The sequence below is a fragment of the Herpailurus yagouaroundi genome, unplaced genomic scaffold (genome assembly GCF_014898765.1).
Source record: "Herpailurus yagouaroundi ecotype Mexico unplaced genomic scaffold, PumYag 164, whole genome shotgun sequence".
NCBI classification, from domain to species: Eukaryota; Metazoa; Chordata; class Mammalia; order Carnivora; family Felidae; genus Herpailurus; species Herpailurus yagouaroundi.
In genome coordinates, this window is record NW_024412405.1 from 32,087,508 (window position 1) to 32,106,289 (window position 18,782).

The window sequence follows — 18,782 nt, forward strand, 5'->3', positions numbered from 1 at the left end:
CCCTCCCCCTCCCTCCGCGGGCCCGCCCCGGCGGACACGCGCTCGCCCCCACGGGCGGAGACGCGCCGGGGAAAGCGCGCGGCCGCGAGCTCCAGGCGCCATTTTGGAGTCGCTGTGTGGGCCGAGGCGGCGGGGCCCTACGCGGTGGCCGCGGCTCGCCGAAGGAGGCTTTCGCAGCTACGAGGGGTCCCGGAAGGAGAACGCGGGTTGCGTGGGACTGAGAAAGGAGGCTTCTCCTGGAGCAGCCAGAACCGCAAAGGTGGAGCCGCGTTGGCGTCCGCCGCGGGACCAGCGCCTCGGATGCGGGCTGAGCGTGGGGGGTCGCGGCGGCGGGAGCGCGAAGCGGGGCTCCCTGGGGGCCTCATGTGAGAGCCGCGGGACCAGCCGCCGCCGTCCTCGGAGCCCGGGGTGGTGCTTGGGGGAAGCCGCCCCCGGCAGCAGGTAACGGCGGAGGGGCAGGGCCGGAGCCCCGCTGTGACTGCGGGGCTGGGGTGGGTCCGCCGACCTTCGTGGGCGGCAGGGCGGATCAGGGGCGCGGGGTCCCGGGCGCGGCGCCCAGACCTTAGAGCCTGCTTGGGGGCGTTTCCCCGCGATGCCTGCTTCAAAACATGTCAACAAGGCGTGGTGTGAATGCGGGCCCGCGGCTGCTGTCGCCCGGTTTGGCAGGGTTGGCGACAGGCACCTTAGAGCTCGCGCTCTGCCAGGCTCTTCCCGGCGTGGGCTGTGCCCGTGCGTGTAGCTTGAAAAAAACGAGGGGCGTTGAAGATGTCAAAACACTGCTCAGGGTAGAGCGCGTGAGAAACGTCAGGGAGAGCCAATCCGTGGAGGTGGCGCGGGAGGAGGGGACGTCCCGGTCCCGGAGCCCAGTGGAAAACTTGGTCGCTTGTGAGGAGGAGCCGCTTGGCGCTTGCCTTAGGCGTGGGCGGCGGGTTCAGGTGGGGCTGGCCACGGGGATCAGGAAGCAGCCTATTCAGTGATTGACCTGCGTCTTCAAGCCAAGAGGTTAGATTACTATTATTTTGTTGCTGCTGATGTCCAATGCATTCAGTGAGCCAGATCTTTTAAATAGAGTCTTTTTGTCCTCTTCTTTTGAAATATTTATAAAAATACCATCAACTCTGAGTTATCTACAGATGACACCTAGACACATTTTCGCCACCACACTCTTCGTACCATCTAGTTCTGAGAGTTAATCTCGTCCCACTGTTTTTTTTTTTTTTTCTTGTATTCCAGCCAAAGAATGCAAGTGAATTTTGATATTAGGCAAATGGAAAGGAAATGTGATGCCAAAACAAGCTTTTTAGAGCTGTGTACAAATGGGCTTTTAAAAGTCCTACAGTTTACTAAATGTACAGTTTATTAAAAGTGTTTAATACAGTGATGGACACACAGCTGAAGTATTCTCCACTCTTTCTCTGATGAACAAATTTACTACTACTTTCCGAGGGTATGGAAATACTAAGATTAGTTCAGTAACTCCCTATGCTGCTCAACTACTCTAGTTTTTCCTCATTAATGGTTTGTTTGTTTTTCCTTTTGGTGCTTCATAATATCAGTCCCTCACCAAATGCTCTAGTGACCTAAGTTGCATCAATTATTTGGGGCCTAGAAAAGTTGCAATTTGAAATTGAACTGCTGGAGCCTTGAAGAGGTCTGGTTTGGGTGCTCTACTAAGGAGAAGAAATTATAAAGACAGTTTCATTCTTTTTTGAATCTCCGTATTTCAAAATTGTGAGTAGTTTCAGGTAGTCAGAGAAATTATAAGCCACATTATGATTTTGTTCTTTGACCCATATTTTCTATGCTAAAATTAAGCCTTCAGGATAAGGTAAAGCAGAAAAATGGGTCATAATGACACTGTTACCTCAACCTCTAGTGGGACATTATTACTAGAAGAGATTTTTTTTATATTAAAGGTTGTATTGTGGATTATACTACCTTTTCACTAAACACATTACAAAACGTATTCTCAGATTCACAAGTAAGTTTTAATGTTCCATAAAACTACCCTCTTGCCATCACCTTTGTCATTCTGTTTTCTCCTTGCTCAGTAGAATATACATCATTTACTTCATTTACATCATCCAACTCACAGACTTGGAAGTAGGATCAATGAGGAATTCATTGCATACATGCTGAGATCTCCTGGGCAGATTTTAACGGCAAGAAGGCCAGGAGGCTTTGCCGTTTTGTTTCCTTCCAGCCCCCAGTCCCCTTTCACAAGTTTTACTAGCTCTTGGGTAAAGAGATCCCACAGAGATCTATTTGGTTAAGAGTCATACACATACACATCCTTCATCCCACACAGGAATCAAATTCTTATACACAGATATGCCAGAAGAAGGGAGTTGGAGCCACAAGCCATCCTTTTCAAAAGCTATGACTCCAAATCCAAACTACCACTCTGCCAGAACTACTCTGTAGATATAAAAGTGTCGCAGGCTCTAAACTAAATGGGTACTAGTGAGTAGTCTGCAATTACCCCCCTTAGTTTGCAATACTTATTTTTCCAGATAACAAATCAAAACAAGACCTGTTTGATTACACTGTAATTCATTGACGTTAAAAGGAATGTGTATGAGATAGGGGCACCTGGGTGGCTTGGTGGTTAAGTGTCCAACTCTTGATTTCAGCTTAGGTCACGATCTCAACGGTTTGGTGAGTTGGAGCCCTACATTGGGCTCCGTGCTGACAGCGTGGAACCTGCTTGGGATTTTCTCTCCATCTCTCTCTGCCCTTCCCCTGCTTGTGCTCTCTCTGGCAAAAAAAAAAAAAAAAAAAAAAAAAAAAATTCACCTGTAATGCCACCACTGTTATCCTACTACTGTGTTTATATAATATGGTACAGTATAATCCCACTTATTTATGGTTAGTTACTACCTTAGTGTGGTGAATCCTGTACCAGTGTGTGTTTCTCATATATAAGCATGTGTTCTTGTATTTTCTCACACGTTTCATTTCTTTGTCATACACTTTAAAGTCTTTAATACTGGACTACTTTCCTGTATTTGAGTTCAACATCCTCTGTCTCTTTTTAAGCCCTACTACTGTTTAATTCCTCACAAGAATCCTGTGTGTTATTATCCCCACCTTACAAAGTGAAGCACAGGAAGGCCAAATAATTTGTTCAAGGCCACATAACCAGGGAGAGGTAGAGCCACAATTCAAACCCAGGGAGCTTGATTCCAGAGCCCATTCTTTTAGCCATACTACTGTTTTGCAATAAGACTATTTCAAAGAAACAAATGCAATGAAGATCGTACAAATACACAGAATAAACATATACCTATCATTCGGAAATACAACTTAGGGTAACCATTGCCATACTAAGAGATGTGCTGGAAGAAGAAACCACATTTCAGACCAAACCATGCATAGTAGGGATGGGTTTGCTTATCTTAAGTAGAGATTGTGTCTGGCAGTAACATATTACAGACTATTCAACGTGGAGAGATCTATGGGCTACTTACTTCGTATCTTCTCTAGAGATTCCTGGGACTGTGGTGCCTTGAATTCAAGAACTCAAATATAGCAGGTATCCTTAGATGACTTTTAAGAAAGCTTTAGCAGGTGTCACTGTAGGGTTTTTTTTTTTTTAATACTGCTTTTAGTTGACTATAATTTTTGGTTTAGTTTCAAAATCATGGTATCTCTCCCTCCCCCTGCCAGTAGTACAGTATAAACACAAATGTTTAAAAATACCTGTATAGAATTTGTAAAACAACAGTTGGTCTCCACTGGCACTTTTCATTATATTTTGTTTTGATATTCTTGAATTACTGGTCCAGTTCCTCATGTTTGTGTTTGCATTTATAAACATCCATATATGTATCTCAATGGCAAAACGAATGTTGGATTTATTGCTATTCAAAAGTTAAGTATGAAAAAAATGATGCATTTTTTCTGAATAGGATGAAACGAGGAGGAAGAGATAGTGACCATAATTTATCAGAAGAAGGTACTGCAGAGAAATCTAAGAAACTGAGGACTACAAATGAGCAATCTCAGACTTGTGATTGGGGTAATCTCCTTCAGGACATTATTCTCCAAGTATTTAAGTATTTGCCTCTTCTTGACCGGGCTCATGCTTCACAAGTTTGCCGCAACTGGAACCAGGTATTTCACATGCCTGACTTGTGGAGATGTTTTGAATTTGAACTGAATCAGCCAGCTACATCTTACTTGAAAGCTACACACCCAGAGCTGATCAAACAGATTATTAAAAGACATTCAAACCATCTGCAATATGTCAGCTTCAAGGTAATACTTTAAATCCTTCTTTTAAAAAATAAAGTATATTCAGTGGCTTTTTTTATCCTAAGCCAAAATATGTTCTCATGTTTTTAAAATATTGCCTTTTTAGAGAAAGTTCTTAATGATTAGAATTATTGTATACATTAGAAGCTGCAGAGGAGCACCTGGGTGGCTCATTCGGTTAAGCATCCGACTTCGGCTCAGGTCATGATCTCGCTGTTTTTGAGTTCGAGCCTCGCGTTGGGCTCTGTGCTGACAGCTCAGAGCCTGGAGCCTGCTTCGGATTCTGTATCTCCTTCTCTCTCTGCCCCTCTCCTGCTCCCAGTCTGCCTCTGTCTCTCAAAAATAAATAAACATTAAAAAAAAACTTTTTAAATCATTTAGAAGCTGCATAACTAATTCCAGCTGTTACTTTTATCATAATTTTTAACATAGTTATTTTTTTATTTTTATCATAATTATTCATAATTTATTAAAAGAACAGAAGCAGCTACTAAATAAGTATAAATCATTTACTAAAGCTGTCAGTCACATTGAATTATTTTGAATAAGTTTGAGGAAGAAATATACAATAAAATAAATAAAAAATGTGAAGGGGTGCCTGGGTGGCTCGGTCATTTGAGCATCTGACTCTTGATTTCGTTCAGGTCATAATCCCAGGGTTGTGGGATCAAGTCCGCATTGGGCTCCATGCTCAGTGTGGAGCCTGCTTAAGATTCTCTCTCTCCGTCTGCCCATCTCCCCTGCTTGTGCTCCCTCTCTTAAAAAAAAAAAAAATGGGGGCGCCTGGGTGGCGCAGTCGGTTAAGCGTCCAACTTCAGCCAGGTCACGATCTCGCGGTCCGTGAGTTCGAGCCCCGCGTCGGGCTCTGGGCTGATGGCTCAGAGCCTGGAGCCTGTTTCCGATTCTGTGTCTCCCTCTCTCTCTGCCCCTCCCCCGTTCATGCTCTGTCTCTGTCCCAAAAATAAATAAACGTTGAAAAAAAAAATGGAGATTATGATTGACTGAAACTTAATTGCTATTACTGTTTAATGGAGACTGAATTCTGCTTATTGATGGCTTTATGATATGGGGTTTTCAAAGAAAAAGATAAAAAAATTTTTTTAATGTTTGTTATTGAGAGAGAGTGAGTGAGCATGAGCGGGGGAGGGGCAGAGAGAGAGGGATACACAGAATCTGAAGCAGGCTCCAAGCTGTCAGCACAGGGCCCAGCATGGGCTCGAACTCACAAACCCCATGACCTGAGCCGAAGTCGGATGCTTAATCGACTGAGCCACCCAGGCATCCCTAAGAAATTTTATGTAAAAGGTTTAGATGAATATATTTTAGAGAGAAATAGCAAAAAGGACGTGGAAGAATGCCAAAGAGAACCGTTTGTTTTTTTTCATTGCCAGAAGGGACATACTGGAATTCATGCAGTGATGAGATAATTGAAGTGGGGTGGCTTTTTGAGATGTCTAGAGTAGTTTAAGGAATCACAGTGGTTTATAGGAGTACAGAGGCTTATAGTATTTTGTTTTGGGGATGAATAATGGAATGTAGGCATGTTTACTAAATCTTTAACCTACCTGATAATTTTTGAAAAGTAACACATGAATACCTGATTACCCATAGCTAGCATTTATTTAACAGGTCACATTAAACCTAGATAAAGCAGTGGTTCTTAATTCAAGTTCTTTGCCAAAACTAGTCTTGTCTGCTCTCATATCATTCCTTCTTAGATGGAGATTATTTGTAATGTAATAAACTAATAACTGTTTCTTCTGTAAAATTAAGGTTACACAGAGAAATGTAAATATATGCATAGGTAAATGGTGTGTTCTTTTCTAAGGTGGACAGCAGCAAAGAATCAGCTGAAGCAGCTTGTGATATATTATCGCAACTGGTAAATTGCTCATTAAAAACACTTGGACTTATTTCAACGGCTCGGCCAAGCTTTATGGATTTACCAAAGGTATTTGCTGGTTTTATGTTGTTGGCAGTTACTGAGAAATCCGATAGAAGCTCTGCCCTTGTAGTGGTCATTTCTTGTAGTGACCATGGGAGTGTAAGAAAAATAGTATACATAATGGAAAACTAGTTACTATTTATTTAGAATGTCAGGCAATAGGAGTTTTAATAAAGCTTTTCCTTTTTCTGATCACCTTGTGCTTCTTGATGGGAAAAGTTAAAGAGTGAGTGAATTTGCAGAGGATTCAGCAAAGAGATGTACTAAAAGTGACTAAAACTGAGAAGCAAATTAGGTAAAAGACATATAGCAGCTCCTTTTTGGACTTTCAGAGCAGATTTGTGAAATTACAATCAAAGAAAAGTAGACAGTACCAGTAGTGAGAACAGGTATAGCTTATTTATAAAATCTTCTGGTAATTGTGTATAGATTTATTCCTGAGCAAATTTAGTGTACTTGGATTACTTTACAGATTTTATTTATTTATTTATTTATTTAAACTTTTTTTTTTTTTTTAAATATATTTTTGAGACGGAGAGAGAGCATGAACGGGGGAGGGTCAGAGAGAGGGAGACACAGAATCTGAAACAGGCTCCGGGCTCTGAGCTGTCAGCACAGAGCCCGACGCGGGGCTCAAACTCACGGACCGCGAAATCATGACCTGAGCTGAAGTTGGCCGCTTAACCGACTGAGCCACCCAGGCACCCCTTTACAGATTTTATTTAAAGAAAGCTTTTTTTTTTTTGGTGAACAGTGAACTATTTATGTTCATATATATGTTCTAACATGATCCTGCGTATAGTAAGATAGTGTCTCTAATAACTAGACTCTTAAAATAGAAAAAAAATAAGTGCATTTTTAGAAGGCAGCTGATAAAGGACTCCTGAGTATGTTAACTAATGTTGGGTAGGTTAGCATGCAACAGTAATTTGAAAGGTTTTTTTCAGAGTACACTGCAAACTAAGATCTAGATACCCCTTTACATATCTAACAGTTTAATTTACTAGAATGATTCAGGAAGAAATAGTACTAAGTTGAGTGTGTATTATTACTCAGGTGGTTATGGAATGGAATATTTGTAACAAATGTATCACCAGTTGATTTCAAACTCTTAATTGGTGTTTAAAATAAGGTTCTTTACATACATTTGAGTTAAAATGTTTTCCTCCTATAAAATAAGGGAAATAGGTAAGAGATTCCGTTCAGCATTTTAAGATTCTAAGTACATGAGTCAGAGCACTGACTTAATGTGCATAAAAATCATCTGAGAAACTTGGAAATTTTGGGTTACATTCCCTGTTTCAAATTTCCCCTTCCTATGAGACATCCAGGAGATTCTTATTAAGTCAGAGCACTGACTTACATGGTATAGTAGCACCTTGTTCAAGCTTCATATGGGAAATGATGTATTTTGAGTTGATTTTCTGTGTACATACCATAGTTAAAAAAACAAATAGATATGGTATAGTAAAATATACCACATGAAAAGGTATGCTGAACAAATTTAATTTCCTTTTTTTCTTGTTACTCAAGATTACCATTATACAGATCTAGTACTAGTACTGTAGTTACATGAAGTCGTTTTGTCTTTGGGAACTATGATGCATCTGGGATGGCTTCCTTCCTTATTAAATGGGCCTAAGATGCTTATGTTGTTCTTCACCTCGCCGTTTTGGCTCTTGTAGAAGATTGAAGCAGGGTGTTACTGTACCTTGGAAGTCCTGGAAGAACTGTAGAAAACATGAAAGAAGTATATTTGACCTCAGATAAATCTGAGGGAAATGGAAAAAAGAAGGCAGGGATGCAGTCATGAGGATGCAGTCATGAGTATACTAATGAAATGGGACTGTACAAGGTATAATTGAGTTTGAGGTGAAAATATTAGAAAGAGTTAACATTTGAATAGGCAAAAAGTTACCTGATCAAAATTTAAGTAGTTAACCAGTTATTTAATTGTAGAGGAAAATTAAGTTAGCGAATGTGATCATGCAAATGGTGTTTCTTTGTACTTTCTTGGCTGTTAGCTTGCCCTCATTCCTTTTCATTGCTGTAGTGAATTTATAAAGGTAAGTGGAGGGTGAGGTTGGTTATATAGAGGAAGGTGTCGGAGCATATGTTGACCTCTCTTTCCTATTCCTGGATCCTTCGTCCATTGGTTTTAGCTGATTCCATGTTACATACTCTGACCATGCTTTAATTCCTGTTGCCCTACAGTGGTTCCTTGAGGTCAGATTCTGTGTCCAAAAGATAATTACATGTATATAATAAATGGAATAATAATTGGTATATTTGTGGAAAAATACATTAAAATGAATGGCTTGAAAATACTGTAGACAATTTAACGTATTTAAAGGAGTTTTAAACTTGGAATTTTATTTAGGTATGATTTTGCTTATTTTAGAATCAAATTTTCTGTGAGCTTTTTTGTTTCAAGTGAGCCTGAGTTGATATTCTAATTTCTAATGGTTATGCTAGTAATTTTATTACTATTTTAATGGTTAACTATCAGACCAAAAAAGAATGCAGTTCAGTGTTACAAAACACTGGAGGTATTCTCATCCCCTATTCTGTAATTCATCTTTTTACTTTTTTTTGTGATTTAGAGGCTTGAAATCTCATTTTGCTACAGGTAAAAAGACTTTTCTCAAAGATAGCAAATAGTCACCTCTCTTTTTTTACCATACCCCCAACAACAGAGTGAAAGGATGCTACCCCTAAAACAGTTATGGGATACATCATTAGGGTTCAGATGAACTATATGTGAACTATATGTCTCATGTGAACACTCCCTCAATTCTCATGCCTGAAAGTTGAAACTGCTTCCATTTTTTTGCTTTTTAGTCTCACTTTATTTCTGCACTGACAGTAGTGTTTGTAAATTCCAAATCCTTGTCGTCGCTTAAGATAGATGATACCCCAGTAGATGATCCATCCCTCAAAGTACTAGTGGCCAACAACAGCGATACACTCAAGCTGCTGAAAATGAGCAGCTGTCCTCATGTCTCTCCAGCAGGTATGTTGTGTTTTTTGCCAGGTAACATTTTACTAAAATGGACTGATGTATTTATCGAATTAAAAACTGATCATTAACCTTGAGGGTGGGTTAATATGATTATTTCATCCCTTTTGCATAAACATTTTTAATGTCATGATACAGTAACATAAATTTCTGTAGCATTCCTAGCCTAGACACTTATTTTCAACTTATTTTTTACTCTTATTTGTCAGCTTGTGTCCAAACTGTGTTAGAATATGGATTAAAAAAAAAAAAAGGACAGTATTAGATTTGCCTGAGGTGCCCTTTAGATAATGTAGAACTTTCTTTAATTGTAGTTGAGCCAGCAGGGTAGGTTTTGAATCAGAGCAATCTCATAATTGCTTTTCATCTCACTATGTAGAGGGAGGAGAGTTGTACTGAAGTTGCCACCTTAACATTTTGCAAGATAACCCTTTTCCTAACTTGAATCTTGGAGCCAAGAACCCATCAAATGGGGAATAGCATTGTGAAAGCTGTTTCCAACTTTTCTTATATAGAATTTTCTAAGCATTACTGCATTATTCAGTTTCAGATTATTTAAATTCCAAATAGTTTGTATTATAAAATAAGTATAAACTCACACTTGGTATTATTACTTTCTGATGCTTCATTTCTGACACATCCTCCCACTGTTGACATCCCTCCTAGTCTTTTGGCTGTGTTACTTGGGAAACCCGTTTTTAAAAGACAGTGTTAAATCCTTGATATCTTTACAAAATACTTCCTACCTTCTTGCCATGACTAAAGCCCAGACTTCCCCCAAGAAAGTGATTTCTTCTTGGATGGAGATTTCTCTGTCTCCTACAGGGAGGGTCTTAGTGACAGGAATGGCTAGTCTATTGCAGTATTTCCCTAGCTGCTTCTGCCACTTCTAGATTTTTACTGAAGGTGATAATCTAAACAGTCTGGAACTTAAGAAGAATGGACTTTTGGCAGTTACTTCTTACATGACCTTGGTCACATTTTCTATCTACTGTATGGGTTGCTATGGGAGTGAGGTCCATACCTCGTAGCTTCATAGTGTACAAGGTCCTTTGTATCCTCACCTCCACCTATCTTTTTAATCCTGTTTGCTACTCATTCATGTGTAGCTTTTACTTGAGTCCTATAATAACTAAGGTTCTTTGTACCTGTGTGTGTGTGGTTAGTACACTGTACTTGTGGAATATGTTTTTTCCTCCCACTTCTTCATCTAGCCAAGTCCAGGCCAGCCTTCAGAATTCAACTCAGATGATCTGGTTTTGTTCTTATTTTCTCCTCTCTGGTTTAGAACCACCATGTGTTGTTTCCATAGCACTCTGAATGTAACTTCAGCACTTCCCACACTCTGTGAGAGCTTTTGGGTCTCTGGGTTCTCAGTGAGACTATGAGTTCATTATTCTTTTTATCCTGGTACATCTCATGTTCATTTACTTTTATTAAATATACACATCAATTCTGAGAGGGTAGTATAAACTTGCTTGGTCTTACCTCATGGCTTTTGGGCAAGTTGTGCACCTGAAATACTTTTAAATTTAAGAGTATAACCTTAGACGATTATAATTTAAAATTTAATATATTTGCATATTTACTTTCTATTCATATTTTGCATATTGGGACTATGCAAAACTATTTCTTTTTCTAAGTTGAAATCAAGGATTTTTTTCTGTTCTTTAGTCACTGAATATTTTATCAAACTTTTCTCCTATTTTATATAGTCCTTACAATTGTCTACTGCTTGATGTTTAGGCACCATTCAACGCTAGTGACTGTTGACTCTGATACCATATTATGTCGTTTTCCTTCTTCTGTGATTGTTCCTACCATTTCTTGTGTTGATTTCTCTTTTCATTCCTTAAATTTTGGTGTTTCACTGTGTTCTGTGCTGAGTCCTTTTTTGTTTTACTATGTAAACTCTGGGCTGTCGTCATCATTTGTTGTGTCAGTTACATTCTGTATGTTAATACTTCCCACTTACAGTGTCTCTGGAACTCCAGAGCTATGTGTTGAGCTGCCAGTGGCCCAGTTCCTCTAGAATGTCTCACTGGTGCTTCAGATGAATGAACTTTCTTCTCCCCCTGTCTAAATCTCTTGCTTTTTCCTTTGTGCTATCTCAGTAAATGGCTCCATCCATCTGGTTGTCAGGGACCTGACAGACATCCTTGATTCTTCCTACCCTTACTTTCTACATCCTTTCAGTCACCAAGGTCTGGTGATTCCATCATTGAAATAGGCCTTGAGTCTACACTGTGGACTGATGATTTATTCTGATCCCCTTCTATTCATATTGCTAAAGCTCTAAGCTGCAGTGTGGTAGTATTTGGAGTTCGGTTGGGAGATAGTTAGGTCATGAGGGTGGAGGTCTCATAAATGGCATTAGTGCCCTTATAAGAAGAGGCAGGAGAGAGATGATCTTTTTCACCATGTGAAGATATAGCAAGAAGGTGGCTATCCGCAAGCCAGGAAGAGTTGTGGTCCTCATCAGAACCTGACCATCCAGATTGGACTTCCAGGCTCCAGAACTGTGAAGAGTAAATGTTTATTGCTTAAGCCACCCTGTCTGTGGTATTCTGTTAAGCAACTTGAACTAAGACACTCTGCCTTCTTCATCTCCACTCTTACTCCTGTAGTACAGGTCTCTGTAATCTTTGTGCAGTACCCTCTTACACTGATTTCCTAACTTGCAGCTTATTCTTTTCTAATGTGATTTCTATGCTACAGAGTAATCTTTCTAAAATATAAATCAGATATTTTTCTCCAGTTTTCTTCAAATGTTCTCACTATGCTTTAGATAAGATCCAAACTCCTTACTTACTGAGGCTGACAAGGTCCCATATGATCTAGCCCTTGCCTCTCTATGGGGCTTCATCCTTTAAGATGTTACCTTACTTGCATACTGTATGTTGACCTGAAGGCTTGGAATGCTTCAGTTCTTGGAATGCTTGTGTTTCTTCCATGTGTGGGTGTTCACACAGGAAATAAAGTTCACTTTCCTTCTCCCCTATCTTTTGCCCTAGCTTGATCCTTCTAATTCTTTATGTCTCACTGTGTTAGTTCTGGGAAATCTTCCCTGATCCCCTTGCTAGGACACCCAGAGCATTCTTGTTTAATTCTCTGCTGCCTGCTATTATGATAAGGATGTCTTGTTCATGTTGCATCTTTACCATCTTAGCACCAGTGCTTGACACTCATTATTAGTTGAACTAATGAACATTTAGTTACTTAGTGTTCTATGTTGTTGGTAAGCCAACATTTGTCTTATAATTCTTTTAAGGTTGGATACTTGTTTCTACATTTTTGCTGTGATTTAAAAAATGAACCATTTTGGCACGAAGCAGTTTGCTTCTACCAGTTTCTTCCATAGGACAGATGGTAAAGTGGAAGAAGTAGATCAGAGGGTCCAGATCTTTTTTATATACAGCCTTTTGCTGTATTTTCTTCTAAATGAGTTGTGTGAATTTACAATAGTACCAACAATGAATTTCTATACACTTTTTAGCATGTATCAGTGTTTCATTTCTTTTTATTGCCAAATAATATTCCATTGTATGGATTGTACCACATTTATCTATTGATCATTTGATGGATATTTGCATTGTTTCCACCTTTTGACTGTTATGAATGATGCTGCTATGAAAATTCCTGTGTAAGATTTTGTGTAGATAAGTGGTGTAATTTCTTTTGGGTATATACCTAGGAGTGGAATTGCTGAATTATATAGTAACTGTTTAATTAAGTTTCCTATTGCTGCATAACCAACAACTACAAATTTAGCATGTTAAACCAGCACTCATTTGGTAGTGTCACAGCTCTGTAGGTCACAGATATAGCCATTGCTTAGCTAGCTTCTCTGCTTAGCCAGGGAAGCTGTGAGTCTGACTTCTTTTCTGAAACTGGCCAAAGAAAACTCAGCTTTTAAAGGGCTCATGTGATTAGATTAGAACTGCCTGGACAATCTTGTTTTAAAGCCTACTGTGCTATATAATATAATCATGGGAGTGGTATCTCCTCACATTACAGGTGCTGGGGATTAGGTTGTAGAATCTTGGGGACTTGGACTTTTAGAATTATGCCTGCCACAACTGCTGTAATAGTTATTAAATGATATCTCAGTTTCTTTTATTTGCATCTTTGGTTTCCATTCCCTGTGTATTTATTTTCTTTTTATATCAAGCTTTATAAGATTGCAAAGAACAGAAGTGCTCAGGTTATGAAGGTTTATTTCAAAGTACACAGAAACCTTGTAGAGAACAGAAACTTTGTAGTGGCTGAATAGTAAAGCACAGATGTGTTTTGGTGACTCTTACACTGGTGATTCAGTTTACCTCTTTACTGATTCTGTTGCCTATATTCTCTTCCCACTGCTTTTAAGCTTTGGCTTATTGGAGCCTCTGTCTTGTCACTTCTCAAGCAGTAGTTAAGCACATGAACTTAAGAGTCACTCAGTTTGTGTTTGTCTTTAGTTGCATCAACTTCAAAATAGAAATAATTTATTTTTCTAGATTTTTGAGTATATTTAGTACCTGACATATACTGTACAATAAATAATAGATAATATGATGTGTGTTTTGTTCCTATCCTTGTTTCTAAACACCAGAAAGAAATGGTTTGAATGGGTCATTTATCAAGTACTATAGGCTGTCTGGGGTAGAATTTTAGTATTAGGCCATTTCAGAAATCAGATGCTGACCTTTGGTAAGATCTGCTTGATAGGGGTTTGGGCAGTTCTGAAGCATAGCATGCCAAGTATAGGGACCATTTATGGAACTGCTTTCTGGATATGTTAAGAATTTGTTAGTTATAATTACTATTTCCATTAACGTGAATTGGTTACCTTTGATTCATTTATCTAGTGGTATCTTGGTATTTTTTTCTGAGAAATTTGTTGAGTTTATTAGACACTAATAAGCTGTTAAAAAAATTTTGCTCCCTTGATAGAAATCTTTTTTTTTTTTTTTTAACGTTTATTTATTTTTGAGACAGAGAGAGACGGAGCATGAACAGGGGAGGGTCAGAGAGAGAGCAGGAGGCACAGAATCTGAAACAGGCTCCAGGCTCTGAGCTGTTAGCACAGAGCCCGACGTGGGGCTTGAATTCATGAACCGCAAGATCATGACCTGAGCCGAAGTCGACGCTTAACCGACTGAGCCACCCAGGAGCCCCGATAGAAATCTTTTTTAACAACCTTTCAAATGTTTTATTTAGTTACATAGATTCTTTTATGTGGCTTTACCTTTTTTTTCTTTTTAATTAGAATTAAATTTTTAATTTCCAAAAATGTCTTTTGGCCTCTGTAGTGATGATCATGTAATTTTTCTTGCTTAACCTATAGGTTTGGTGTTTGTAATCAGTTTTTAAAAAAAATATAACACTGTCCATGCATTACTGGGGTAAACGTTAGTTATGGTACATGTAGCTAATCCTTGAATAACATGGGTTTGAACTGTGGGTCCATATACCTGTGGATTTTTTTCAGTAAATACAATATTATACTGTAAACATATTTTCTTTTATGATTTTCTTTTCTCTAACTTTGTTGTAAGAATGTAGTATTCTTATTGTAAGAATGTTGTAAGAATATAAGTAAATATATATTGACTGTTTATGTTATCAATAAGGCATCTGGCTAACACTAGGCTATTAGTAATTAAGTGAGGAGTCAAAAGTTATACATAGATTTTCAACTATACAGGAGTCAGTGCCCCTAACCCCTGTGTTGTTTAAGGGTCGTCTGTATTTATTAATAATTTATAATTGTTGGAACACCTGGGTGGCTCAGTTGGTTAAGCGTCTGACTCTTGGTTTTGGCTCAGGTCATGGTCATACGATTTCATGATTCGAGCCCCGCACTGGGCTCAGCACTGGCATCTGGAGCCTCCTTGGGATTCTTTTTCACCCTCTCTCTCTGCCCCTCCCCTACTCGTACTCTCTCTCTCTAAATAAACTGTAAAACAAATTTATAATTGTTCTAAGTTTATAAGTGAGCTTTATTTCTTTTTATGGTATCAGGTTTAGAATTAGTCTCATTTTCTTATAGACAGATTTAGTAGTAGGTTTTTAAATGTGACTTTCTGCTAGTTCAACCATATAACTAAATTTTAAATTGTATAGCTTTATGATAGGGAAATATGGTAAAATTTTGAGACATGCATTTGATTAAATTTTTTGAACAGGTGATGAACTCGTACAAAAATTTGTAAATAATTAGACACTATTTCTTCCTAGGTATCCTTTGTGTGGCTGATCAGTGTCATGGCTTACGTGAACTGGCCCTGAATTACCACTTGTTAAGTGATGAACTGCTGCTGGCTTTATCTTCTGAAAAACACGTTCGATTAGAACATTTGCGCATTGATGTAGTCAGTGAGAATCCTGGACAGACACACTTCCATACTATTCAGAAAAGCAGCTGGGATGCTTTCATCAGACATTCACCAAAAGTGAACTTAGTGATGTATTTTTTTTTATATGAAGAGGAATTTGATCCATTCTTTCGGTATGAAATACCTGCCACCCATCTTTACTTTGGGAGATCAGTAAGCAAAGATGTGCTTGGCCGTGTGGGAATGACATGCCCTAGACTAGTTGAACTAGTAGTATGTGCTAATGGCTTACGGCCACTTGATGAAGAGTTAATTCGCATTGCAGAACGTTGTAAAAATTTGTCAGCTATTGGACTAGGGGAATGTGAAGTCTCATGTAGTGCCTTTGTTGAGTTTGTGAAGATGTGTGGTGGCCGCCTGTCTCAATTATCCATTATGGAAGAAGTATTAATTCCTGACCAAAAATATAGCCTGGAGCAAATCCATTGGGAGGTGTCCAAGCATCTTGGTAGGGTGTGGTTTCCAGACATGATGCCCACTTGGTAAAGACTGAATGATGTAGGGCATGATGAATAGCACCTTTACGTTAAGAATACTGTATTATGATAAGAGTTTATTTCTTGTAGTTCTGATGTAATTCTATTTTGTGGCATGGAAATTTGATATCTGCATTGAATATATAAGGATTGTTTATTGGAAGACCCATAGACCAGTTTTGGTCAGAAAACTTCATCTGTTTCTTTAGCCTAACAGCAGTCAAATCTCAGAAAAAATTTTTAAACTGTGGTTCAGATCTGAAAGTAAGTCAGTTATAAAGATGAAACATTTTACAGTCTGAAAGAAACGACACCTATATATTATAATATCCGAGAAGTGAGTACTAAGAAGTTTTCCAAATGTTATGTTCTCTATGCATTTTTTTTTAAATGTAAACTTGACATTTTAGGGTCTTCAGTTATACATACACCTGTTATAAGGTGTTTAATATAGCTCAGGACAGTGAGCATTTTGTGAGAAAAATGTAGGCTGTATCATATTGAATGAAAGAGATTGGTTGAATGTTCTCAAATATGTTACAGAGCTGTTTGAAGAGGTATGTATAAGTAATTGGATTTCTTAGAAAACTGGTATGTGTCACACAATGGTTATTATAGACAGATAATAAACAGAGCCAAGATCAAATTAAAAGAAAATAAACAGAATAGAAGCGAGGCAGTGTTTAGTTTTGTATAAACTTTCAGGTTTGCTCTATAATCTGCTAAACCATATAAATTCTCTTCTGTGATATGTTACTATGTATGTGACACTTTGAGGCATCCTATGTAAAGCAAGGAATGCTTTGCCAGTTCTCCTTGGTTTTGTTTATCTTTGTTTAAGCTAGGTTTGAAGTATTATACAGTAATTGAAATGAAAAGCTTATCTATTTAAAAAAGCCAAATTGAAATAATTAAAGGTAGAACTTTAAAATGTTTATAAATTATTTCCATGAAAGAATATTCTCCAGTGAATTTTAGTGATGGTTCATTTTCCATTTTGGAATTAAATAGTTATGTAAGTAGAATTTTCAAAAATCGTAAAAGGAGCACCACTTGTTCAGTATAAACAAGTGAACTTAAAAGAGGATATATTTAAGTTCATAATCATATTTTTGAGTAAATATTGTTCAGTGGACTGGAAAATTTTAATACAAAAATGTCTGCAGTTTTGTGATTGTTAATTTGGTTACAACGCTATTTTATATTATTTAAGTTAGGTAGCATTTTTATTACTTTCATATGAATAATGGTAAAACATACATTGCTATAAGAATATTAAGTTTGGGGCTACATTTAGTTTTGTTTTTGTTTTTAGATATTATATAAGCTTTGATTCTGAGCACTAGTGCTAGTAGATATTACCTTCCTAAGGGAAATTAGAAGTGATTTATCCCCAATGGAATAATATAGTAATGCTTGAAACTTTTAGAAAGCATCTTGGTAATAATGGAAGCCAACAGTCTTACATATTGAATCTATTTTTTAAATAGATCACCTTCCCAAGAAAAAAGTAAAGGTGATTTTGTACCTAATTTATACTTTTCAAAAGTCATGGTGTTCCGGCCACATGTAAATGAGAAGAAAAAAGGCTGATCCAGACTGGGAAATTAAAAGCAATTATTGTAATATTTTCCCCTTACTAAATAGTTAAAAAGCTTTGTACAAGAAATACATGTGATAGTGGATGGAGCCTTTTTTCCCTTGAACAACTTTGGAAAATGGATTTGACAGTGCATAATCAGTTCTAACCAAAGCTTTATTCGGAAATTTACTTTTTTGTACAAATTGAATTATATAATGCTTGAAATACTTTAAGTCACTTTATAAGCAAAATGCATAGCACTTACTTTGTTTATACTGTAAAGTATATATGTTAAATGCTTTTATCAATTTGAGAATAAAGATAGTTACTAATGCTGTTGTATTATTAATAGTTTTTAAAAATGACACTAACATACATATTTGGTTTTACAACAAGATAAACTTACAGATTTATGGGTTTAGTTTCAAATTTATATTTGATGAATACAATGTTTAATTTTGAATAAGTTTATGGTAGGATGACTGTTATAAAGTCTTTAAGATAAGACTGTAAGATAAGGTAAATGAAATCTATTCTTAGAAATAAGTTCTGATGACTAAAGTGATAGGAAATAAAAATTGGCCATGAAATGTAAATTTATTTTTCACATTTTATACAGAAAATGGTTAAATTAAAAAGAATAGGCTCTTTGTTTTTAGAATAAGAATTTATAAAACAGATTTTGAAATAGAATTCTTAGTCAAAGTCCTTTGAACCCAGGTATCCTTTTCATAGAGAAATGTTTTATATAAATTCCTACAATCAGACTAGTTCTTAAACTATTGAAATTATTTTCATTTCCTGTCTTAACAGCTTCCAGAAGATAACTTCAATTTCTCTTGGTAATCTGGGCTATTTTAACAATACTATCAGGGAAAAAAAAGGCATGACTAAAGATTAATCAATTTATTGCATTCAAAAATAGCTTTTTATATTTATGGAAAAGCTTAGGATAGATGGGAGGGGTTGATGTGAACAAGGCTTAGGCCTGAACTAGGTCTTTTTTTTTTTTTTTTTTTTTAACGTTTTTATTTATTTTTGAGAGAGGGAGAGGCACAGAGTATGAGCGGGGAGGGGCAGAAAGAGAGGGAGACACAGAATCTGAGGCAGGTTCCAGGCTCTG

General features: G+C 37.6%; 1 protein-coding gene and 1 long non-coding RNA gene across 3 annotated transcripts in view; one reads left to right on the forward strand and one right to left on the reverse strand.

Moving 5' to 3' along the window:
* The window catches only part of LOC121037833 (uncharacterized), a 17,101-nt gene extending 14,383 nt beyond the window's left edge, over positions 1-2,718 (reverse strand). The window contains exon 1 of the long non-coding RNA XR_005794016.1: positions 2,676-2,718. This is a non-coding gene — a long non-coding RNA (uncharacterized LOC121037833). The remainder of the gene's footprint in view (positions 1-2,675) is intronic.
* FBXL3 (F-box and leucine rich repeat protein 3) lies at positions 69-17,994 on the forward strand. Of its 2 annotated transcripts, XM_040487317.1 has the most exons (5): positions 71-441; positions 3,912-4,260; positions 6,086-6,208; positions 9,044-9,215; positions 15,444-17,994. In XM_040487317.1, exons 2-5 carry the CDS (start codon positions 3,913-3,915, stop codon positions 16,085-16,087), a joined length of 1,287 nt encoding a protein of 428 aa, XP_040343251.1. In that variant the 5' UTR covers positions 71-441; position 3,912; the 3' UTR covers positions 16,088-17,994. The 2 variants fall into 2 exon arrangements, with proteins under 2 accessions (XP_040343252.1, XP_040343251.1); XM_040487318.1 differs by lacking the exon at positions 6,086-6,208 and having other exon boundaries at positions 69-441.
* Positions 17,995-18,782: the final 788 nt, after the last annotated feature.

Coding starts and splice junctions, on each gene's coding strand:
- FBXL3 (XM_040487317.1), top strand. CDS start 3,913: ATGAAACGAGGAGGAAGAGATAGTGACCATAATTTATCAGAAGAAGGT. Junction 4,261..6,085: donor TGCAATATGTCAGCTTCAAG/GTAATACTTTAA, acceptor TTCTTTTCTAAG/GTGGACAGCAGCAAAGAATC. Junction 9,216..15,443: donor TCCTCATGTCTCTCCAGCAG/GTATGTTGTGTT, acceptor ATTTCTTCCTAG/GTATCCTTTGTGTGGCTGAT.